The 17,429-nt window shown below is 35.0% G+C and overlaps 1 protein-coding gene and 1 non-coding gene across 4 annotated transcripts in view; one reads left to right on the top strand and one right to left on the bottom strand.

Annotated features, from left to right (window-relative positions):
• The window catches only part of CTNNA3 (catenin alpha 3), a 2,095,157-nt gene that overhangs the window by 1,922,118 nt on the left and 155,610 nt on the right, over positions 1-17,429 (top strand). For all 3 annotated transcript variants that reach the window (XM_066242416.1, XM_066242414.1, XM_066242415.1), the window contains exon 15: positions 15,896-16,077. In XM_066242416.1, the coding sequence (XP_066098513.1) occupies positions 15,896-16,077 (182 nt within the window). The remainder of the gene's footprint in view (positions 1-15,895; positions 16,078-17,429) is intronic.
• Positions 9,781-9,920, bottom strand: LOC136313728 (U4 spliceosomal RNA). The gene has a single exon (XR_010727178.1). It is a non-coding gene; the product is annotated as a U4 spliceosomal RNA (small nuclear RNA).

The raw sequence follows: 17,429 nt of genomic DNA, 5'->3' as shown, positions 1-17,429 counted from the left end.
AGTAATGCAGAACAATTTTGTAGAGACCATTATTATAGTATAACAGGGATTTGAGTTACAAATATGCCACTAACCACCAAGATAATATTTTTCCAAGTCATTTCTTTTCCCTATGACTCAGTTTCCTTATCTGAAAAAAAAAAACAATATGGATTCAAAAGCTTCTGAAAGTGAAATGATTATAATGACCTTATATTTCTGTGTGGCTTATTGCTTATGAAATGTATTTAATCAAAATATTTTACTTGGTCTCTACATAAACTTGGTGTTAGGTAGGTGAATATTTTTTTAATTAAATGTATTGGGTGATATCAGTTTCAAGTTTTCATGGCATATCATCTGTCTATGGCATTGAGTACCCACCACCCAAGTCAAATTGTCCCTATACATTCATCCAAGACTACCCTTCACCAAAATTCAAGAGCCATATGATTCCACTTATATGTGGAATATAAAGCTTGGTGAATATTAACTGTCTTTTTCCACAAAATTGTGAAGTCTTAGAGGTTAGGCTAAAGAATTCATATGTATATTAATCATAAGTGCAATTTGCTAAGTCCCTACTATATATTCTAAGTAGGTGTTATTGTTTACAGGCATAAGTATAACTGTAAGAGAACTCATAAAAATGTTTTTAATATGTGATTATCATCTTTTAATATGGAATGAATTTGGAGTTTAGGGTGGTTAAATTACTTGCTATAGAGCTAGTGCTTGGCAGAGTTGGAGTTTAAATAGAGGTCTGTAAAAATGAAGACATGGAAGCAGAGCAGAAAAAAGAAAAGAGACTCAAAAATTCTGAGGAAACTCTGAGAGAGCTCTGTGACAACATGAAGAAAAATAACATCCGCATCATAGGGATTCCTGAAGCAGAAGAGAAAGAACAAGGAATAGAAACTTTATTCAATCAAATTATAGCTGAAAACATCCCTAAATAGAGGCAAGAAAGGGTCTCATAGGTTCAAGAAGCACAGAGAACTCCATTAAAGAGAAACCCAAAAAGACCTACACCAAGACACATCACAATTAAAATAACAAAGCTAAGCAATAAAGAGAAAATATTAAAAGCTGCTAGAGAAAAGAAGTCTATCACCTACAAAGGAGCCCCCATAAGGATGACATTCGATTTCTCAACAGAAACACTTGAGGCCAGAAGGGAATGGCAAGAAATATTCAAAGTAATGCAGAACAAGAACCTACAACCAAGACTACTTTGTCCAGCAAGGCTATCATTTAAAATTGAAGGAGAAATAAAAAGCTTCCCAGACAAAAAAAAAAAAAAAACCAAAAAACAAAAAACAAAAAAACCCAAAACCTCGGGAATTCATTATAACCAAACCAGTGCTGCAGGAAATGTTAAGGGGCCTGTTGTAAACAGATCAAAGTGGGAAAAGAATATAGTAAAAGAGAAATACAGTTTTAAAGAATAAAATGGCAATAAACAACTACATATCAATAATAACCTTAAATGTAAATGGATTAAATGATCCAATTAAAAGACATAGGGTAGCTGCTTGGATAAGAAAACAGGACCCATGCATATGCTGTCTACAAGAGACACACCTTAAAACAAAAGATACACATAGACTGAAGGTAAAAAGATGGAAAAAACATTTCATGCAAATAGTAATAAAAAAATCTGGGGTAGCAATACTTATATCAGACAAAATAGACTTTAAAACAAAGGCTATAGTAAGAGATAAAGAAGGTCACTACATAATGATAAAGGGAGCAATCTAACAGGAAGATATATCATAAATATCTATGCACTTAATATAGGAGCACCTAAATATATAAAGCAGACTTTGATGGATATAAAGGGTGAAATCAACAGCAATACTATAATAGTAAAAGATTTCAATACCCCACTAACATCACTAGATAGATCCTCAAGAAAGAAAATTAACAAAGAAATAGCAGACTTAAAGGACATACTAGATCAACTTGATTTAATAGATATCTTTAGAACCTTTCACCCTAAGGCAGCAGAATATACATTCTTTTCAAGTGCTCATGGTACATTCTCTAAGATAGACCACATGTTAGGACACAAAAGTAGTCTCAACAAATTTAAGAAGACTGAAATCATATCAAGCATTTTCTCTGATCACAATGGCATGAAACTAGAAATCAACCACAACAGAAAAACTGGAAAATACTGAAAAATACTCAAACACATGAAAACTAAATAGCATGTTATTAAATAACGAATGGGTTAACAATAAAATCAAAGAAGAAATAAAAAAGTTTCTAGAAACAAGTGATAATGTGCAAACAACAACTCAAAATTTATGGGACACAGCAAAAGCAGTACTGAGATTGAAGTTCATAGCACTACAGGCAATGCTTAGGAAGCTTGAGAAAGCTCAAATAAACAACCTAAACCTTCATCTAAAAGAACTAGAAAAAGAGCAGCAAGTAAGGCCCAGAGGTAGTAGAAGGAAGGAAATAATAAAGATCAGAGTGGAAATAAATGATATAGAAGCTAAAGAAACAATATGAAGGATCAATGAAACCAAGAGCTGGTTTTTTGAAAGGGTAAACAAGATCAATGAACCTTTAACCAGACTAACCAATAAAAGAAGAGAGAGGACTTAAATAAATAAAATTAGAAATGAGAGTGGAGAAATAACAACCAAAACAACAGAAATACAAAATATTGTAAGAAAATACTATGAAGAACTGTATGCCAAAAAATTAAACAACCTGTGTGAAATGGAAAAATTCCTTGAAACATATAATAATCTTCCAAAAATCAATCTGGAAGAATCAGAAAACCTAAACAGACCGATTACAACAAAAGAGATCAAAACAGTTATCAAAACGCTCCCAAAAAACAAAGCTCCTGGTCCCAGTGGCTTCACTGGTTAATTCTACCAAATATTCAAAGAAGAACTAACTCCTATTTTTCTCAAGCTATTCCAAAAAATTAAGAAAGAAGGAACACTTCCAAGTTTATGAGGTGAGCATAATTCTGATTCCAAAACCAGGCAAAGATAACACAAAGAAAAAAAATTATAGACCAATATCCCTGATGAATTTAGATGCTAAAACCCTCAACAAAATATTAGCAAACTGTAATATATAGTGTTTCCTTTATCCCTCCTACCTCAATGCCCCACTCATATTTCAGGCTGGGACCTACTCCTAATTTAGAGCTCTCTTTCCCCCTTTTGCCAACTTCTATTATGAATCTACCTTTGCCACCCAGCTTAGTGTATCCCAAGGTTCTCTTTACCATGCCACAGTCGCAGAGCTCCAGGGAAAAGCAACCTGGTCTCATCTCTCCAGGAAGAGAACAGAAGTTCCATATCCATGCAAGCTGCAAATGGCTTTTTCAGTATACCTGAATTATTACCAGCTAGAAGCAGCGGTCATTGGGACTTGGACATGAGCTGCAAAGTATAGAATGGTGACAACAATTCCAGTGCCATGCAGACTTTTCCTGGATGTGGACTTTTCCTGGACTCCTGCTCCCTGTGACAGCTCCTAACAGACTGAACTGTGGTTGGGTTGCATTTTTCAGGGATTTGGCATGGTGATGGGGCCAACTTGGACTTGGTGGACATGTTAAGGACACTACTCTTTTATGGATTCTTGCTGTATTGGCCCAGAGTTTGCTTAAAGGCCTTTAATCACTGTAAAAAAAATAGAAGACTGGATAAAGAAGATGGGGCACATATACACCATGATATACTATTCAGCTAGAAGAAATGATGACATTGGATCACTTACAGCAGAATGGTGGAATCTTGATAACATTATGCGGAGTGAAATAAGTGAATCAGAAAAAAACAAGAACTGCAGGATTCCATACATTGGTGGGACATAAAAGCGAGACTAAGAGACATGGACAGGAGTGTGGTGGTTATGGGGGGGTGGGGGGAGGGAAGGAGGGAGAGGGGGAAGGGAGGGGTACAAAGAAAACTGGATAGAGGGTGACGGAGAAAGATCTCTCTTTGGGTGATGACAAGATAACCTGGAAATGTTTTCTTTGAATATATGTACCCTGATTTATTGATGTCACCCCATTAAAATAAAAATTTATTTATAAAAAAATATATTAGCAAACCGGATCCAGCAATACATGAAAAAACCATACATCATGATCAAGTGGGATTTATTCTGGGGAGGCAAGGATGGTACCACATTTGTAAATCAATTAACGTGATTCACCACATAAACAAAAGGAAGGAGAAAAACTACAAGATAATATCAATAGATGCAGAAAAAGCATTTGATAAAATCCAGCACCCATTTATGATCAAAACTCTTAGCAAAGTGGGAATACAGGGAACATCCCTAACATGATAAAGGTCATCTATGACAAACCCACAGCCAACATTATAATTAATGAACAAAAATTAAAAGCAATTTTCCTAAAATCAGGAACAAGGCAGGGGTGCCCCCTTTCACCGCTCTCATTCAACATAGTACTGTATGTCCTCACTACAGCAATCAAACAACAAGAAGAAATAAAAGGCATCCAAATTGGAAAAGAAGAAATAAAACTATCATTATTTGCAGATGATATGATACTTTATATAGAAAACCCTAAAGTCTCAGTCAAAAAACAACTGGACCTAATAAACGAATTCAGCAAGGTGGTAGGATATAAAATTAATACACAGAAATCAAAGGCATTTTTATACATGAACAATGAACTGTCAGAAAGAGAAATTAAAGAAACAATCCCTTTCACTATTGCAACCAAAGAAATAAAGTACCTAGGAGTAAATTTAACCAAGGAGGTTAAAGACTTGTACTCAGAAAATTATAAAACATTGATAAAAGAAATCAAGGAAGACACAAACAAGTGGAAGCATATACCATGCTCATGGTTAGGAAGAATAAACATCATTAAAATGTCTATATTACCCAAAGAAATTTATAAATTCAATGCAATACCAATTAAAATACCAATGACATATCATACTTCAAAGATATAGAACACAAATTCCCAAAATTTATATGGAACCAAAAAAAGAACACGAATACCCTCAGCAATCTTGCAAAAGAAGAATAAAGGGGGAGGTATCACACTTCCTGATATCAAGTTATACTACAAGGCCATTGTACTAAAAATAGCCTAGTACTGGCATAAGAACAGGCATATAGATCAATGGAACATAACAGAGAACCCAGAAATAAACCCACATCTTTATGGACAGTTGATATTTGACAAAGGAGGTAAGAGCATACAGTGGAGTAAAGACAGTCTCTTTAACAAATGGTGTTGGGAAAACTGGACAGCTACCTGTAAAAAAATGAAACTAGAATACCAACTTACACCATGCACAAATATAAACTCAAAATGGATATAGGACTTAAATGTAAATCGTGAAACCATAAGTATCCTAGAAGAAAACATAGGCAGTAAGCTCACTGACATCTATTGCAGCAATATCTTTGCTGAATTATCTCCACAGGCAAATGAAATAAAAGACAGGATAAACAAATGGAACTATATCAAATTAAAAAGCTTTTGCACAGCTAAAGATAATGTGAACAGAATAAAAAGACAAACCACACAATGGGAGAACATATTCGACAATACATATAAGGGATTAAAACCAAAATTTATAAAGAACTTGTAAAACTCAACATTAGGAAGAAACAATCCAATCAAAAAATGGGCACAAGAAATGAATAGACACTTCTCCAAAGAGGACATACAGATGGCCAATAGAAATAAAAAGTTCTCAACATCACTAATCATTAGAGAAATGCAAATTAAAACCACAATGAGGTACCACCTCACACCAGTCAGAATGGTGCTCACTAACAAAACAACACAGGATAAGTGCTGATGAGGATGTGGAGAAAGGGGAACCCTCCTGCACTGGTGGTGGGAATGCAGACTGGTGCAGCGACTGTGGAAAACAGTATGAAGATTCCTCAAAAAATTAGAAATGGAACTGCCCTTTGACCCAGTCATCCCACTTAAAGGAATATATCCCAAGGACACCATATCACCGACTGAAAAAAAGAAATGCACCCCCATGTTTATGGCAGCATTGTTCACAATAGCAAAGATCTGGAAACTGCCCAAGTGTCCATCAGTGGACGATCTATTAAAAAGCTTTGGTACATATATACAATGGAATACTATGGGGCTATGAGAAAAGTGGAAATATTACCTTTTGCAACAATATGGAGGGACCTGGAAACTATTATGTTGAGTGAAATAAGCTAGGCAGAGAAAAATATCGTATGACCTCACTCATTTGAGGAATCCAAGGAATAATGAGAACTGAGGAACAGAATTGAGACAGAGGAGGGATCAAAGGGACCAGAGGAAAATAGGACAGAGGGAAAGGGGATGATAGAATGGGATAAACCTGAAGGGAAGGGGGAGGGCACTGTACGGAGGGGGGAAGGGGATATGTTGAGGGGAATAGAGGGGAGGTGGGATGCATTCAGGGCAATGCTAGAATCGATGTAAACACAATTAATTAAATAAAAGAAATAAAATAAAATTCAGTTGCTCTGTTCTCTAAAAAAAAAAGAATCTTCTAATGGGGTAAGATATTCATGTTTTCAAATAGTTAGACCATGAGAGAGAACAATATGAACATCTTAGGAAAGAACTAATAACATGTTCTGAGTTTTTTTGTATATCACTGGAGAAGAAAGCTAATGTACTATATAAATTTGGTTTGGAAATATGATTGGATCAACAGAGATGGAGAAAGGAAAGAAGTTTATTAAAATAATTAATAAACAATATCTCCAGGTACTTAGTTGTAACAGCAAATACCTTAATTTAGCTTGAGAGTACAGTGCTTGAAAGGCAGATGTGATTACTTTAAAAAGATATTGGAGCAAATGTCATGATGGTCACTGTGACCTAATTAGTACACTCTTAGATATATACTCAAGAAAAATGTGCCCATTTGTGCACCAAAAGTACAAGAGTATTCATTATTCAGTATTTAAAACAGCCAAAAATGAAATGCTTCCCAATGGTTCATTAATAGAAAAACAGATTCAAAAATGGTATATATTTGCACAGTGGAATACTGTGTATAGAGCCATGAAAATAAATAGATTGTAACTTCATGCAACAGTATAAATGTATTTCAAATATATATGTTGAACATAAAATGCCAGACCCAGGAGTATATATATTATTGTTTCATTTTTTTAAGCTTCCAAAACAAGAAAATATACAGTTTTAGAAATCAAGATAGTGATATTTCTTGGGAAATAGTGACTAGAATAAAACGCAGGAAGCTACGGAGACACTGGTCACCGTTTTGTTTTGTTTTTTTATTTGGGTGCTAGATACATGGATCTGATCAGTTTGTAAAAAGAGTGCCAACTGTACATTTATGATTTGATAATTTTTCTATATGAATTTTCTACTTTAAATGAGCAAATGTAATGATAGCATTTCAGGAGTTGATAGTCTTTATTCAGTAAGAAGTTATGGAAGGTATTTTTTAGCTGAAGAATTGCACAATTCTACAAATCAGAACTATTGAATCAAATGGTAGCAAAATGGATTGAAATGAAAGAGGAAATTAAGACTCTTGCTTGTATAGCTATAATGACAATACAGAGAAAGAAATGGAGAAAAGTTTGAGTTAAAATGGGCAAACTTTGTGCATAACAGAATAGAACAGATAAAGAAACAGGAGAAATTTTTAAAAACATAATATTTTAAGACTGGATGGCAGTCTGAGACACATAAAAAGAAAAAGATAAGCATTTGGCAAACGTTGGCTGTGAGGTCAAATATGACCTGCCATTGTTTTTGTACAACCTATGAGCTATGAATACTTTTAATATTTTTAAATGGATGAAAAAATTTAGATGCAGAATTATATTGTTGACACATAAAAATTATATGAAATTTAAGTTTCAATGTCCATATATTTGTTGGAACACAGCCTCACTCATTTCTTGCATAGTCTGGATGACTGCGTTTGCAATACAACAGCAGCATAGCTAAGTAATGTGATAGCGGGGTATGGTAGGCCAGCACATTACACAATAAATTATTTACATCTTGCCCTTTACAGAAACATTCTGCTAACTCCTGATTTAGAGCTAAAGTTGTAAATGATATATATCATATATATCATTTAAGTATATATATATATATTTATATATAATATATATTTATATATTTACTTAAAAATGCCTAATGGCTAATGGGAGAATACAACTTTTGTTTAAAAAAGGATAACATTAGAATAGAATTCAAAGGATCACTGCATAGAGTGACCAACTAAATCTGTTAGTAAAACAGTTGCCATTTTATAGCACTTAAGAATTTAAAAGGTATATTCATATACATTTATTCATTTGCTCTCTAAAACAGCCTGTGAAGAAATAGCATCATTCTAGTTTACAGATGAGAAATCTTAGATTCTAAAAGATAATTATGTCCCAAAGAAGAAGGTGATAAATATTATCCAAGAGAATGTGAAAATTATTCTCATGTTTGCATCCTGCTCTAACATTTACCAACACTCTACTCTTTTTATTACTATTAAAGTTTAGTTGACGTACAATTTATATTAGTTTTAGTTGTACAATTTAGTGATTTTACAAGGTATATATACCTTCCAAACTGATCACCATAGTAAGTCTAGTAACCCTCTGTCACTGTACAGGATTATTATGATATTGTTGACTATATTCCCTACCCTGTAAATTACATCCCCATGATGTATCTAATCTTCAAACTGGGAGTTTTTATATCTTCAGCTTCTTCATCTTTTTTGCCAGCTGCTCCCCCCCCCAATCAGCCTTCAGTTTGTTTTCTGTAGTTTTGAGTATGTTTCTGCTTTGTTTTGCTTAATTATAGTTTTTAAGATTCCACATATAAATGAGATAATATAATCTTTGTCTTTCCTTCACTTATTTTACTTGAAATAATACCCTCTGTGTCCATCCAGGTTGTTGCAAATGGAAAGGATTCCTTCCCCCTTCCTCCCTCCCTCCCTTCCTTTCTTTCTTCCTTCCTTCCTTCTTTCTTACTAAGTGAGAAGAGGGGAGATAGATTCCTACATATGCTCCAACCAGGATCCACCTGGGACTGATGCTCAACCAACCAAGCTATTTTCAGCTTCTAAGGCCAATGCTCAGAGTAACTGAGCATCCTCAGTACCTGAAATGGATGTTCGAACCAACTGAGCCACTGGCTGCGTGAGGGGAAGATGGAGAGAGGGGGGAGAAGGAGGAGGAGAAAAGTAGATGGTTGCTTCTCTTGTGTGCCCTGACTGGGAATCGAACCAGGATGTCCATATGCTGTGCCAATGCTCTATCCACTGATCAAACCAGTGAGGGCCAGAGTTTATTCTTTTTTATACCCAAGTAATATCTCATTTTGTGTATATTTCTGTGTGTATGTATGTCAGATTTTTTTACCCATTCTTCTATTGATAAACACTAAGTTATTTTTATATCTTTGCTGTTATAAATGCTTGAATGAATATAGGAATGCATATATCTTTTTGAATTTTGTAATATTTTCAATTTCTAAGATGAAATTATTAAATTTATAATATATAGTAGTTCTATTTTTAATTATATGAAGAATTTACATACTCTTTTCCTTAGTGGCTGCAATGATTTATAATCTCACCAATAGTACCTGGGAGTTTCCTTTTCTCCATATCCTTGCCGACACTTGATATTTGTTGTCTTTTGATAATAGCCATTCTGGCAGGTGTAAAATGATATAGCATTGTGGTATTGATTTGCATTTCCCCAATAATTAGTATTGTTGAGTGTCTTTTCATGAGTCTCTTGGCATCTGTATATGTCTTTTTTAGAAAAATGTCAATTCAGACATTCTTTCCATTTCTTCCAGTCATCATGGCGAAGTATTGGGAAAAGTTTTCAATTAGCAAAAATTAAGCCTCAGATAAACCTCATTAGCTATGATACTGCCACTGTATAAAGCTATTCTTCCCATTTTTAATTGTATTTTTATGTTGAGTTGTATAAATTTTTTTATGTATTTTGGATATTAGCCCCCTATTGAATATATTATTTGCAAATATTTTGACAGGTTACCTCTTTTTGTTGTTGATGGTTTCTTTCAACTGCGCAAAAACTTTTTAGTTTGATGATATCCAGTTGGTTTATTTTTTTCCTTTTGTTACCTCTGCCTGCAGAGACATGTCCAAAACAATATTTACTGCCTAGCCTGACCAATTGTGGTGCGGTGGATAAAGTATCTACCTGGAAAGCTGAACTTGTGGGTTTCAAACCCTGGCTTGCCCCATCAAGGCACATACAAGAAACAACTACTATGAATTGATGTTTCCCCATCCCCCCATCCCTTTTCTCTTTCTTATCTCTCTTAAATCAATAAATAAAATCTTTTAAAAATACTGCTTATGCTTTCTTCTAAGAATTTTATGGTTTCAGTCTTATGTTTAAATCTTTAAACATTTTGAGGTAATTTTTTTTTGTATATGGTTTAAGAAAGTGGTCTAGTTTCATTTTTGGCATGTATCTGTCAATGTTTCTAACACAATTTATTGAAGATACTGTTTGTTCTCCATTGTATATTATGCCTCCTTTGTTATAGATTAATTGAACATGTAAGCCCGGGTTTATTTCTGAACTCTCTATTCTGTTTCATTGATCTGTATGTCTAGTTGTTTTGTTGTTGACTTGTTTTTGTTTTTTTCCAGTACCATACTCCATATATTATTACAGCTTTGTGGTATGGTTAAAAAATCAGGAAATATACTTCCAGCTTTGTTCTTCTTTTTCAAGATTACTTTGGCCAATTGGGCTCTTATATGTTTCTAAATAAATTTAGGGTATTTGTTCTGGTTCTGTGAAAGATTCCATTGGTATTCTGATAGGGATTGCATTGAATCTGCAGTTTGCTTTGGGTAGTATGGACATTTTAATAATATTAATTCTTTTAATCCATGGGTATATACTAACATTATAATTTTGAGAAGATAATATTTAGAGATTTAGTTTCATAATCCCTAAAATTAGGGTAAGAATATATTCACCTTAAGGCCTTGGCTGGTTGGCTCAATGGTAGAGTGTTGGCTCAGCGTGTGGAAGTCCTGAGTTTGATTCCTGGCCAAAACACACAGGAGAAGAATCCATCTGCTTCTTCACTCTTCCCCCTCTTTTTTCTCTCTTTTCTCATTCTTCCTCTCCCGCAGCCAGGGCTCCACTGAAGCAAAGTTGGCCCGGGCGCTGAGGATGGCTGCATGACCTCCACCTCAGACGCTAGAATAGCTCCAGTTTCAATGGAGCAATGTCCCAGATGGGCAGAGCATTGCTCCCTAGTTGGCTTGCCAGGTGGATCCCAGTCAGGCACATGTGGGAGTCTGTCTCTCTGCCTGCCAGTTTCTCACTTCATAAATATACAGAAAAAAAAAAATATATATATATATGTAGACACACACACATACTCACCTTACAGGGTTGCTATAAAAATTAATATTTAAATATATGTAAGGTGCCTAGAAGGGTGTTTGGCATATATAAATATCTATTTTCATTGTCTTTGGCAACAAATATCAAAATGAATTGACACACAAATGTAATATCATTTCCAATATTGCTAATCTCTTTCAAATGGTAGTAATTTAGAAGGATTTGATAGACATTTATATCAGAGTTGTACTCTATTGATTTCAGCAGGGACTGAGATGTATAATCAGGCAGTCATAATGTTTTAGAGTCACTTACCTACTTGATCTAAAGCTTTGTACCTCAGTTTCTTTGCTTATTCTGTACAAAATATTCCAATAAGTAACTTTCACTCAAAATTCCTAAATATCAAGTATTTTCTTAAATGCTACTTTGAAATTTCTCTTTCTTTCTTTCTTTCTTTCTTTCTTTCTTTCTTTCTTTCTTTCTTTCTTTCTTTCTTTTTTTCTTCCCTTCCCCTCCCTTCCCTTCCTTTCCCCTCCCTTCCCTTCCCTTCCCTTCCCTTATTTTCCCTTCCTTCCTTCCTTCCTTCCTTCCTTCCTTCCTTCCTTCCTTCCTTCCTTCCTTCCTTCCTTTCTTCCTTCCTTCCTTCCTTCCTTCTTTATTTCTTTCATTTTTAGAGAGAGAAGAACTGGATGGGGGAGAGATGAGAAGCATCAATTCTTCATTTTGGCACCTTAATTGTTCATTGATTGCTTCTTGTATGTGCCTTGCTGGGGGATGGGGGTTCAAGCTGAACCCATGTTCCCTTGCTCAAGCCAGCAACCTTGGTCTCAAGCCAGCAACCCTGGGCTTCAAGCCAGTGACAATGAGATCATTTCTATGATCCCATGCTCAGGCCAATGACCCCCACTCAAGCTAGTGAGTCTCTGTTGAAGCTGCCATCTTAGGTTTTCAAACCTGGGACTTCAGCATCCCAGGTCGATGCTCTATCCATTGTGTCACCACCAGTCAGGTTGAAATTTTCTCAATGATTAAAATTGATTGTTAGCATACAATAAATTATTTACAAAAGCACTAAACATCTTCAGTAAAGGTGTCAGTCAATAGTATATTTTATTGTTGTTATTGTTCCTTCTGTGAAATGAGAACTTACTAGACCTTTTAATTTTGGAAACTACAATATTACCCAGCTTTTGTCCCTTATCTCTTCAATGTTTGCCAATTATAATTCACCATGTAAACTGATATGTTAAGAAAATCTAGTACAATTGATGAGATTTCTGTCCATGACAGTGTCATTCTCAATGTTATCCAATAATCGACCTGTTCCCTGCATGGCTGGTGGGTAGCAGCTGCAACGATTGTTATTTTTTTCTGCAGAAACTCAGACAGGAGGGTTAAGTGACTTCTTCAATGTCAAATTGAAAATCAGTGGCATTCCAAGGAAAAGAACTAAAAATATACTTAATCAAGTCACCTCTTGAATAGCTTTAACTTTTTTATGAATATAATGAATAGTTGTCCATGATATACTAATGTACATTTCTAAATTCGTTATTAGATCTGGAGTTACGAATTTATGATCTCTGTGATAAAGACTGAAAAAATAGGCCTCAGTTGAATCTAACTTCAGCTATTACTATTTTAAGGTTGAAAAACAATTTCAGTAAACTGTAGATAATGATAGCGACCAGTGGTCAAGATAAAGAAAATTTACTTCTATTTTTGAGCTAGTTTAATGTATTAGTAGCTAATTTATTTTCTTTCTTTTTTTTTTATTTTTTGTATTTTTCTGAAGTGAGAAGCAGGGAGGCAGAGAGACAGACTCCCGCATGCGCCCGACCAGTGTCCACCTGGCATGTCTACTAGGGGGCGATGCTCTGTTGCTATCAGAGCCATTCTAGTGCCTGAGGTGGAAGCCATGGAGCCATCCTTAGCGCCTGGGTCACTTTTGTTTCAATGGAGCCTTGGCTGCGGGATGGAAAGAGACATAGAAAGGAAAGGGAGAAGGGTGGAGAAGCATATGGGAGCTTCTCCTGTGTGCCCTGGCCAGGAATCAAACCCGGGACATCCACATGCCAGACCTGACTCTACTACTGAGCCAGGCAGCCAGGGCCAATGTATTAGTAGCTTATATTATATTTAATGTGCTTGCATACTATTGATTTCAGACATAAGTGAGTTGTATCTTCATTCAAGTGCCTTGCCATATGCCAGCAACAGTAAAATTTGCTTTTCTCTTAGCATGTCACATTTCCTGAAAAAGAAAACTACAAACTATTTTCAGATCCTAAGGAAGAGTCCCCTACATAAGCTCATCAATTAAAAACCTAGTCTCATAGCTTAATTTAATTCTTCCAGTAGAAATGAAAAGAAAGCAAAGTTTAAGTGCTAGATATGTAACTATATTTTGATAATTTTCTTATAGAAAATAGCTATCATTTGCTGAGCATTCAATGTATGTCAAGCGGTATGCTAAAGAATTTAAAAACAACTTTAAATGAGAAAGTTTTATCATTTATTTTCCTTAATAAGTTAGACTTTAAGCATGGATAATTAATCTTGAGAGTATAAGATACCTAGTTATTTTAGACCCTGAGTTGAGTTTATAATAAGTAGATAATATGTGACAGATATTTGATACTAGTTCTTTTTTTATTGATTTTAATTTATTGTGTTTACATAGATTCTAGTGTTGCCCTGAATGCATCCCCCCTCCCCATATTCCCCTCAACATCTCCCTTGCCCCCTTCCCATAGCTATTGGTTCTTCAAGTGTTGTTTTTAAAGTTGGATTTCTTATTGACCATTCTTGCAAATTCTGCGTTCATATATTTATGCTATTTTTGTTTTGTATTGCACACTATTAATTCAAAAAAGTGTTTTCAGTATTCTAAGCTTACTATCCAGAATATTTCAAAACTTTTTTGAAGTGATTTTTTTTTTATTTTCCTGTATAAGTGTCCTGAAGTTTAGCATGTGGAAATACATAAGCATAAGCGGGCATTACGTATTATTTGTGAGTAATAAATAAATAAATTCCACTTACATGATTTATTCTTTTCAAGTGATACTTCTCAGACCTATGTACTTATTCTACTATTAGAATATATATATGGATTATTTTTGACAATATAATTGCATAGATTATTGCATGTAATTTTATGGTATTGATAGTATCAAACCACTTTTATTTCAAGTTATTTTTTTATTATTTGACAAAATGTTATAGGTCCCATGTGCTAAAATTGTAAATATGGTAGTTTAGACACCTAGATGGTTTTCTACCCATACTACATTTTAAATTGCAAGTGGAAGATGCGAGTTACCTTCTGTTCAAAATATAACATATCTAAAGAATTCATTCTATGCCAATAAATTAAATTTATTGCCCATAGGAGAATAGCACCTTAAAAGTCAGAATGATAATTAAAGGGCTGTCTTTTTTTTTTTTTTTTTTTTTTTGTATTTTTCTGAAGCTAGAAACCGGGAGAGACAGTCAGACTCCCGCATGCGCCCGACCGGGATCCACCTGGCATGCCCACAAGGGTCGATGCTCTGCCTCTCCAGGGTGTCGCTCAGCCATGACCAGAGCCACTCTAGCACCTGGGGCAGAGGCCAAGGAGCCATTCCCAGCACCGGGGCCATCTTTGCTCCAATGGAGCCTCGGCTGCGGGAGGGGAAGAGAGAGACAGAGAGGAAGAAGAGGGGGAGAGGTGGAGAAGCAAATGGCACTTCTCCTGTGTGCCCTGGCCAGGAATCAAACCCAGGACTTCTACACACCAGGCCGACACTCTACCACTGAGCCAACCGGCCAGAACCTAGAGGGTTGTCTTAATAAACCCTGCTGATAACATTTTTGCTCTTCTGCCAAAATAATTTGTACATACATATATACATAAACATGCTTATATGTATAAGATACACATACATGTCATGATTTTATATACATGTGTTTATTTATATACATATGAGTTATAAATGTATACTATTACTGTTTACCAGTATATAGTCAGTATTTTTAAAAGGACCTGACTTCTGACTATATATCTATATCTATATATATGTGTGTGTGGGGGGGGGGTAGATAGGCAAAATCTCACTCCAAGGTAAATTTTGTCATACTTCTACCTTTTGAAGCATACTATTAATAAAATTAAATAAAATATATGATTTTCTAATCATAATGCATTGCATTAAGCTTGGATTAATTTAAAATTTTAATGTGTTCAGTATTTGAGAAGTCCAACATCTATATTAAGGAGTAGATTTAAATATGTCAAACATTAAATTATACATTGTTATTCTCAAATTCACCATTGTACTTCTAGAGCAAAATATTGTAATTCAATACATTTTTCACATGAAAAATTAAATGTGAAATGTTTAATTGTATGACTTAAAAAGGAAAAGTATGACATGTCTTTTTAAATGAACAAATTTTATGCACATTCTTTAATGACCACTTCTTTCACAAAGGCTTTTTGACATAGGGAAATAATTATAACTCTAATTATATGTTTTAGGCTAAGATGACCCAACTGCCTGAGGCAGAAAAGGAAAAGATAGCTGAGCAAGTTGCTGATTTCAAGAAAGTAAAGAGTAAGCTGGATGCTGAGATTGAAATATGGGATGATACAAGCAATGATATCATTGTTCTGGCCAAGAAGATGTGTATGATCATGATGGAGATGACAGATTTCACAAGGTAATTAATTATGTGGAACATGATGTCTAATAACTTATAATGGTTAGAAACATTTGTCACATTAGTAAAACCTCAAGATTTTTTGAGTGGCAGGTGCTAAAACAAGTGGTATGGCAAAACCAAATACAGTGGTACCTTGAGATATGAATTTAATTAATTCTGTAACCAAGCTCATAAGTCAGTCAACTTGTATATCAAACTGCTTATACTGGATTCGTGCACCAACACACCAACTAGCGGCAGCTTCCCAAATCATGATGCGTATCTCGAAATTTCACTTGGATCTTGAACAAAAATACGGACCAAGTTGCAGCTTGTATCTTTTTTTTTTTTTGTATTTTTCTGAAGTTGGAAACGGAGAGGCAGTCAGACAGACTCCCACATGCACCTGATCGGGATCCACCCAGCTTGCCCACCAGGGGGTGATGCTCTGCCCTTCTGAGGTGTTGCTCTGTTGCAACAAGAGCCACTCTAGCACCTGAGGCAGAGGCCATGGAGCCATCCTCAGTGCCTGGGCCAACTTTGCTCCAATGGAGCCTTGGCTGTGGGAGGGGAAGAGAGAGACAGAGAGGAAGGAGACGGGGAGGGCTGGAGAAGCAGATGGGCGCTTCTCCTCTGTGCCTTGGCCGGAAATCGAACCCGGGACTGCTGTACACCAGGCCAACGCTCTACCACTGAGCCAAGCGGCCAGGGCCGCAGCTTGTATCTTAAAAAGTTGTATGTTGGTCTGTTCATATCTCAAGGTACCACTGTAATATAAATTAGAAATTTGTAGATGTGTCATTCTAGATATTTTTGTAAATAAATATGGCAGTTTCTTATAAACTGCCAAGAAATAATTTATAATCCACTTTATGCCCTCTCACTTCTCTGTGTACCATATGAGAATATTACTTTTACAAAGAAATTGGTAAATCAAGTTATGATCTCTATCAGAGCTATCTGAATATGTGATTTCTTTACTTATATAATTTTAATTATAGTGATTTATATATCATCAAATTAATTATACCTTTTGCTAGTGAAATAATAACTAGATATATTTGAATACAATGATAAAGTTATACATGAAGGAATTATACATTGTGAGTTTGCAGCAGACTTCAAAGGGATGAAAAAATTGAAACTACTAGAAAATGTATATTGAAATAACCGGGTTTAGATTAGAAAAGGGAAATTAAGTTAATTAATATATTATTTGGGGGAATAAAGATAGATGGTGAGGATATAGACTTCAGTAAAGTATTTCCTGTTCTATATTTTTTCTTCCCAAATAAATTAATGTTTTACTATTGAAATACTTTAAATCGGGTTGGAAAAGGATGCTGAAATATGACTTTGGAAAGGATGTT

Source organism: Saccopteryx bilineata, chromosome 9, assembly GCF_036850765.1.
Source record: "Saccopteryx bilineata isolate mSacBil1 chromosome 9, mSacBil1_pri_phased_curated, whole genome shotgun sequence".
Classification (NCBI taxonomy): domain Eukaryota; kingdom Metazoa; phylum Chordata; class Mammalia; order Chiroptera; family Emballonuridae; genus Saccopteryx; species Saccopteryx bilineata.
Note: the sequence above shows the minus strand (reverse complement) of the source record. Positions and strands in the feature narration are given on the sequence as shown.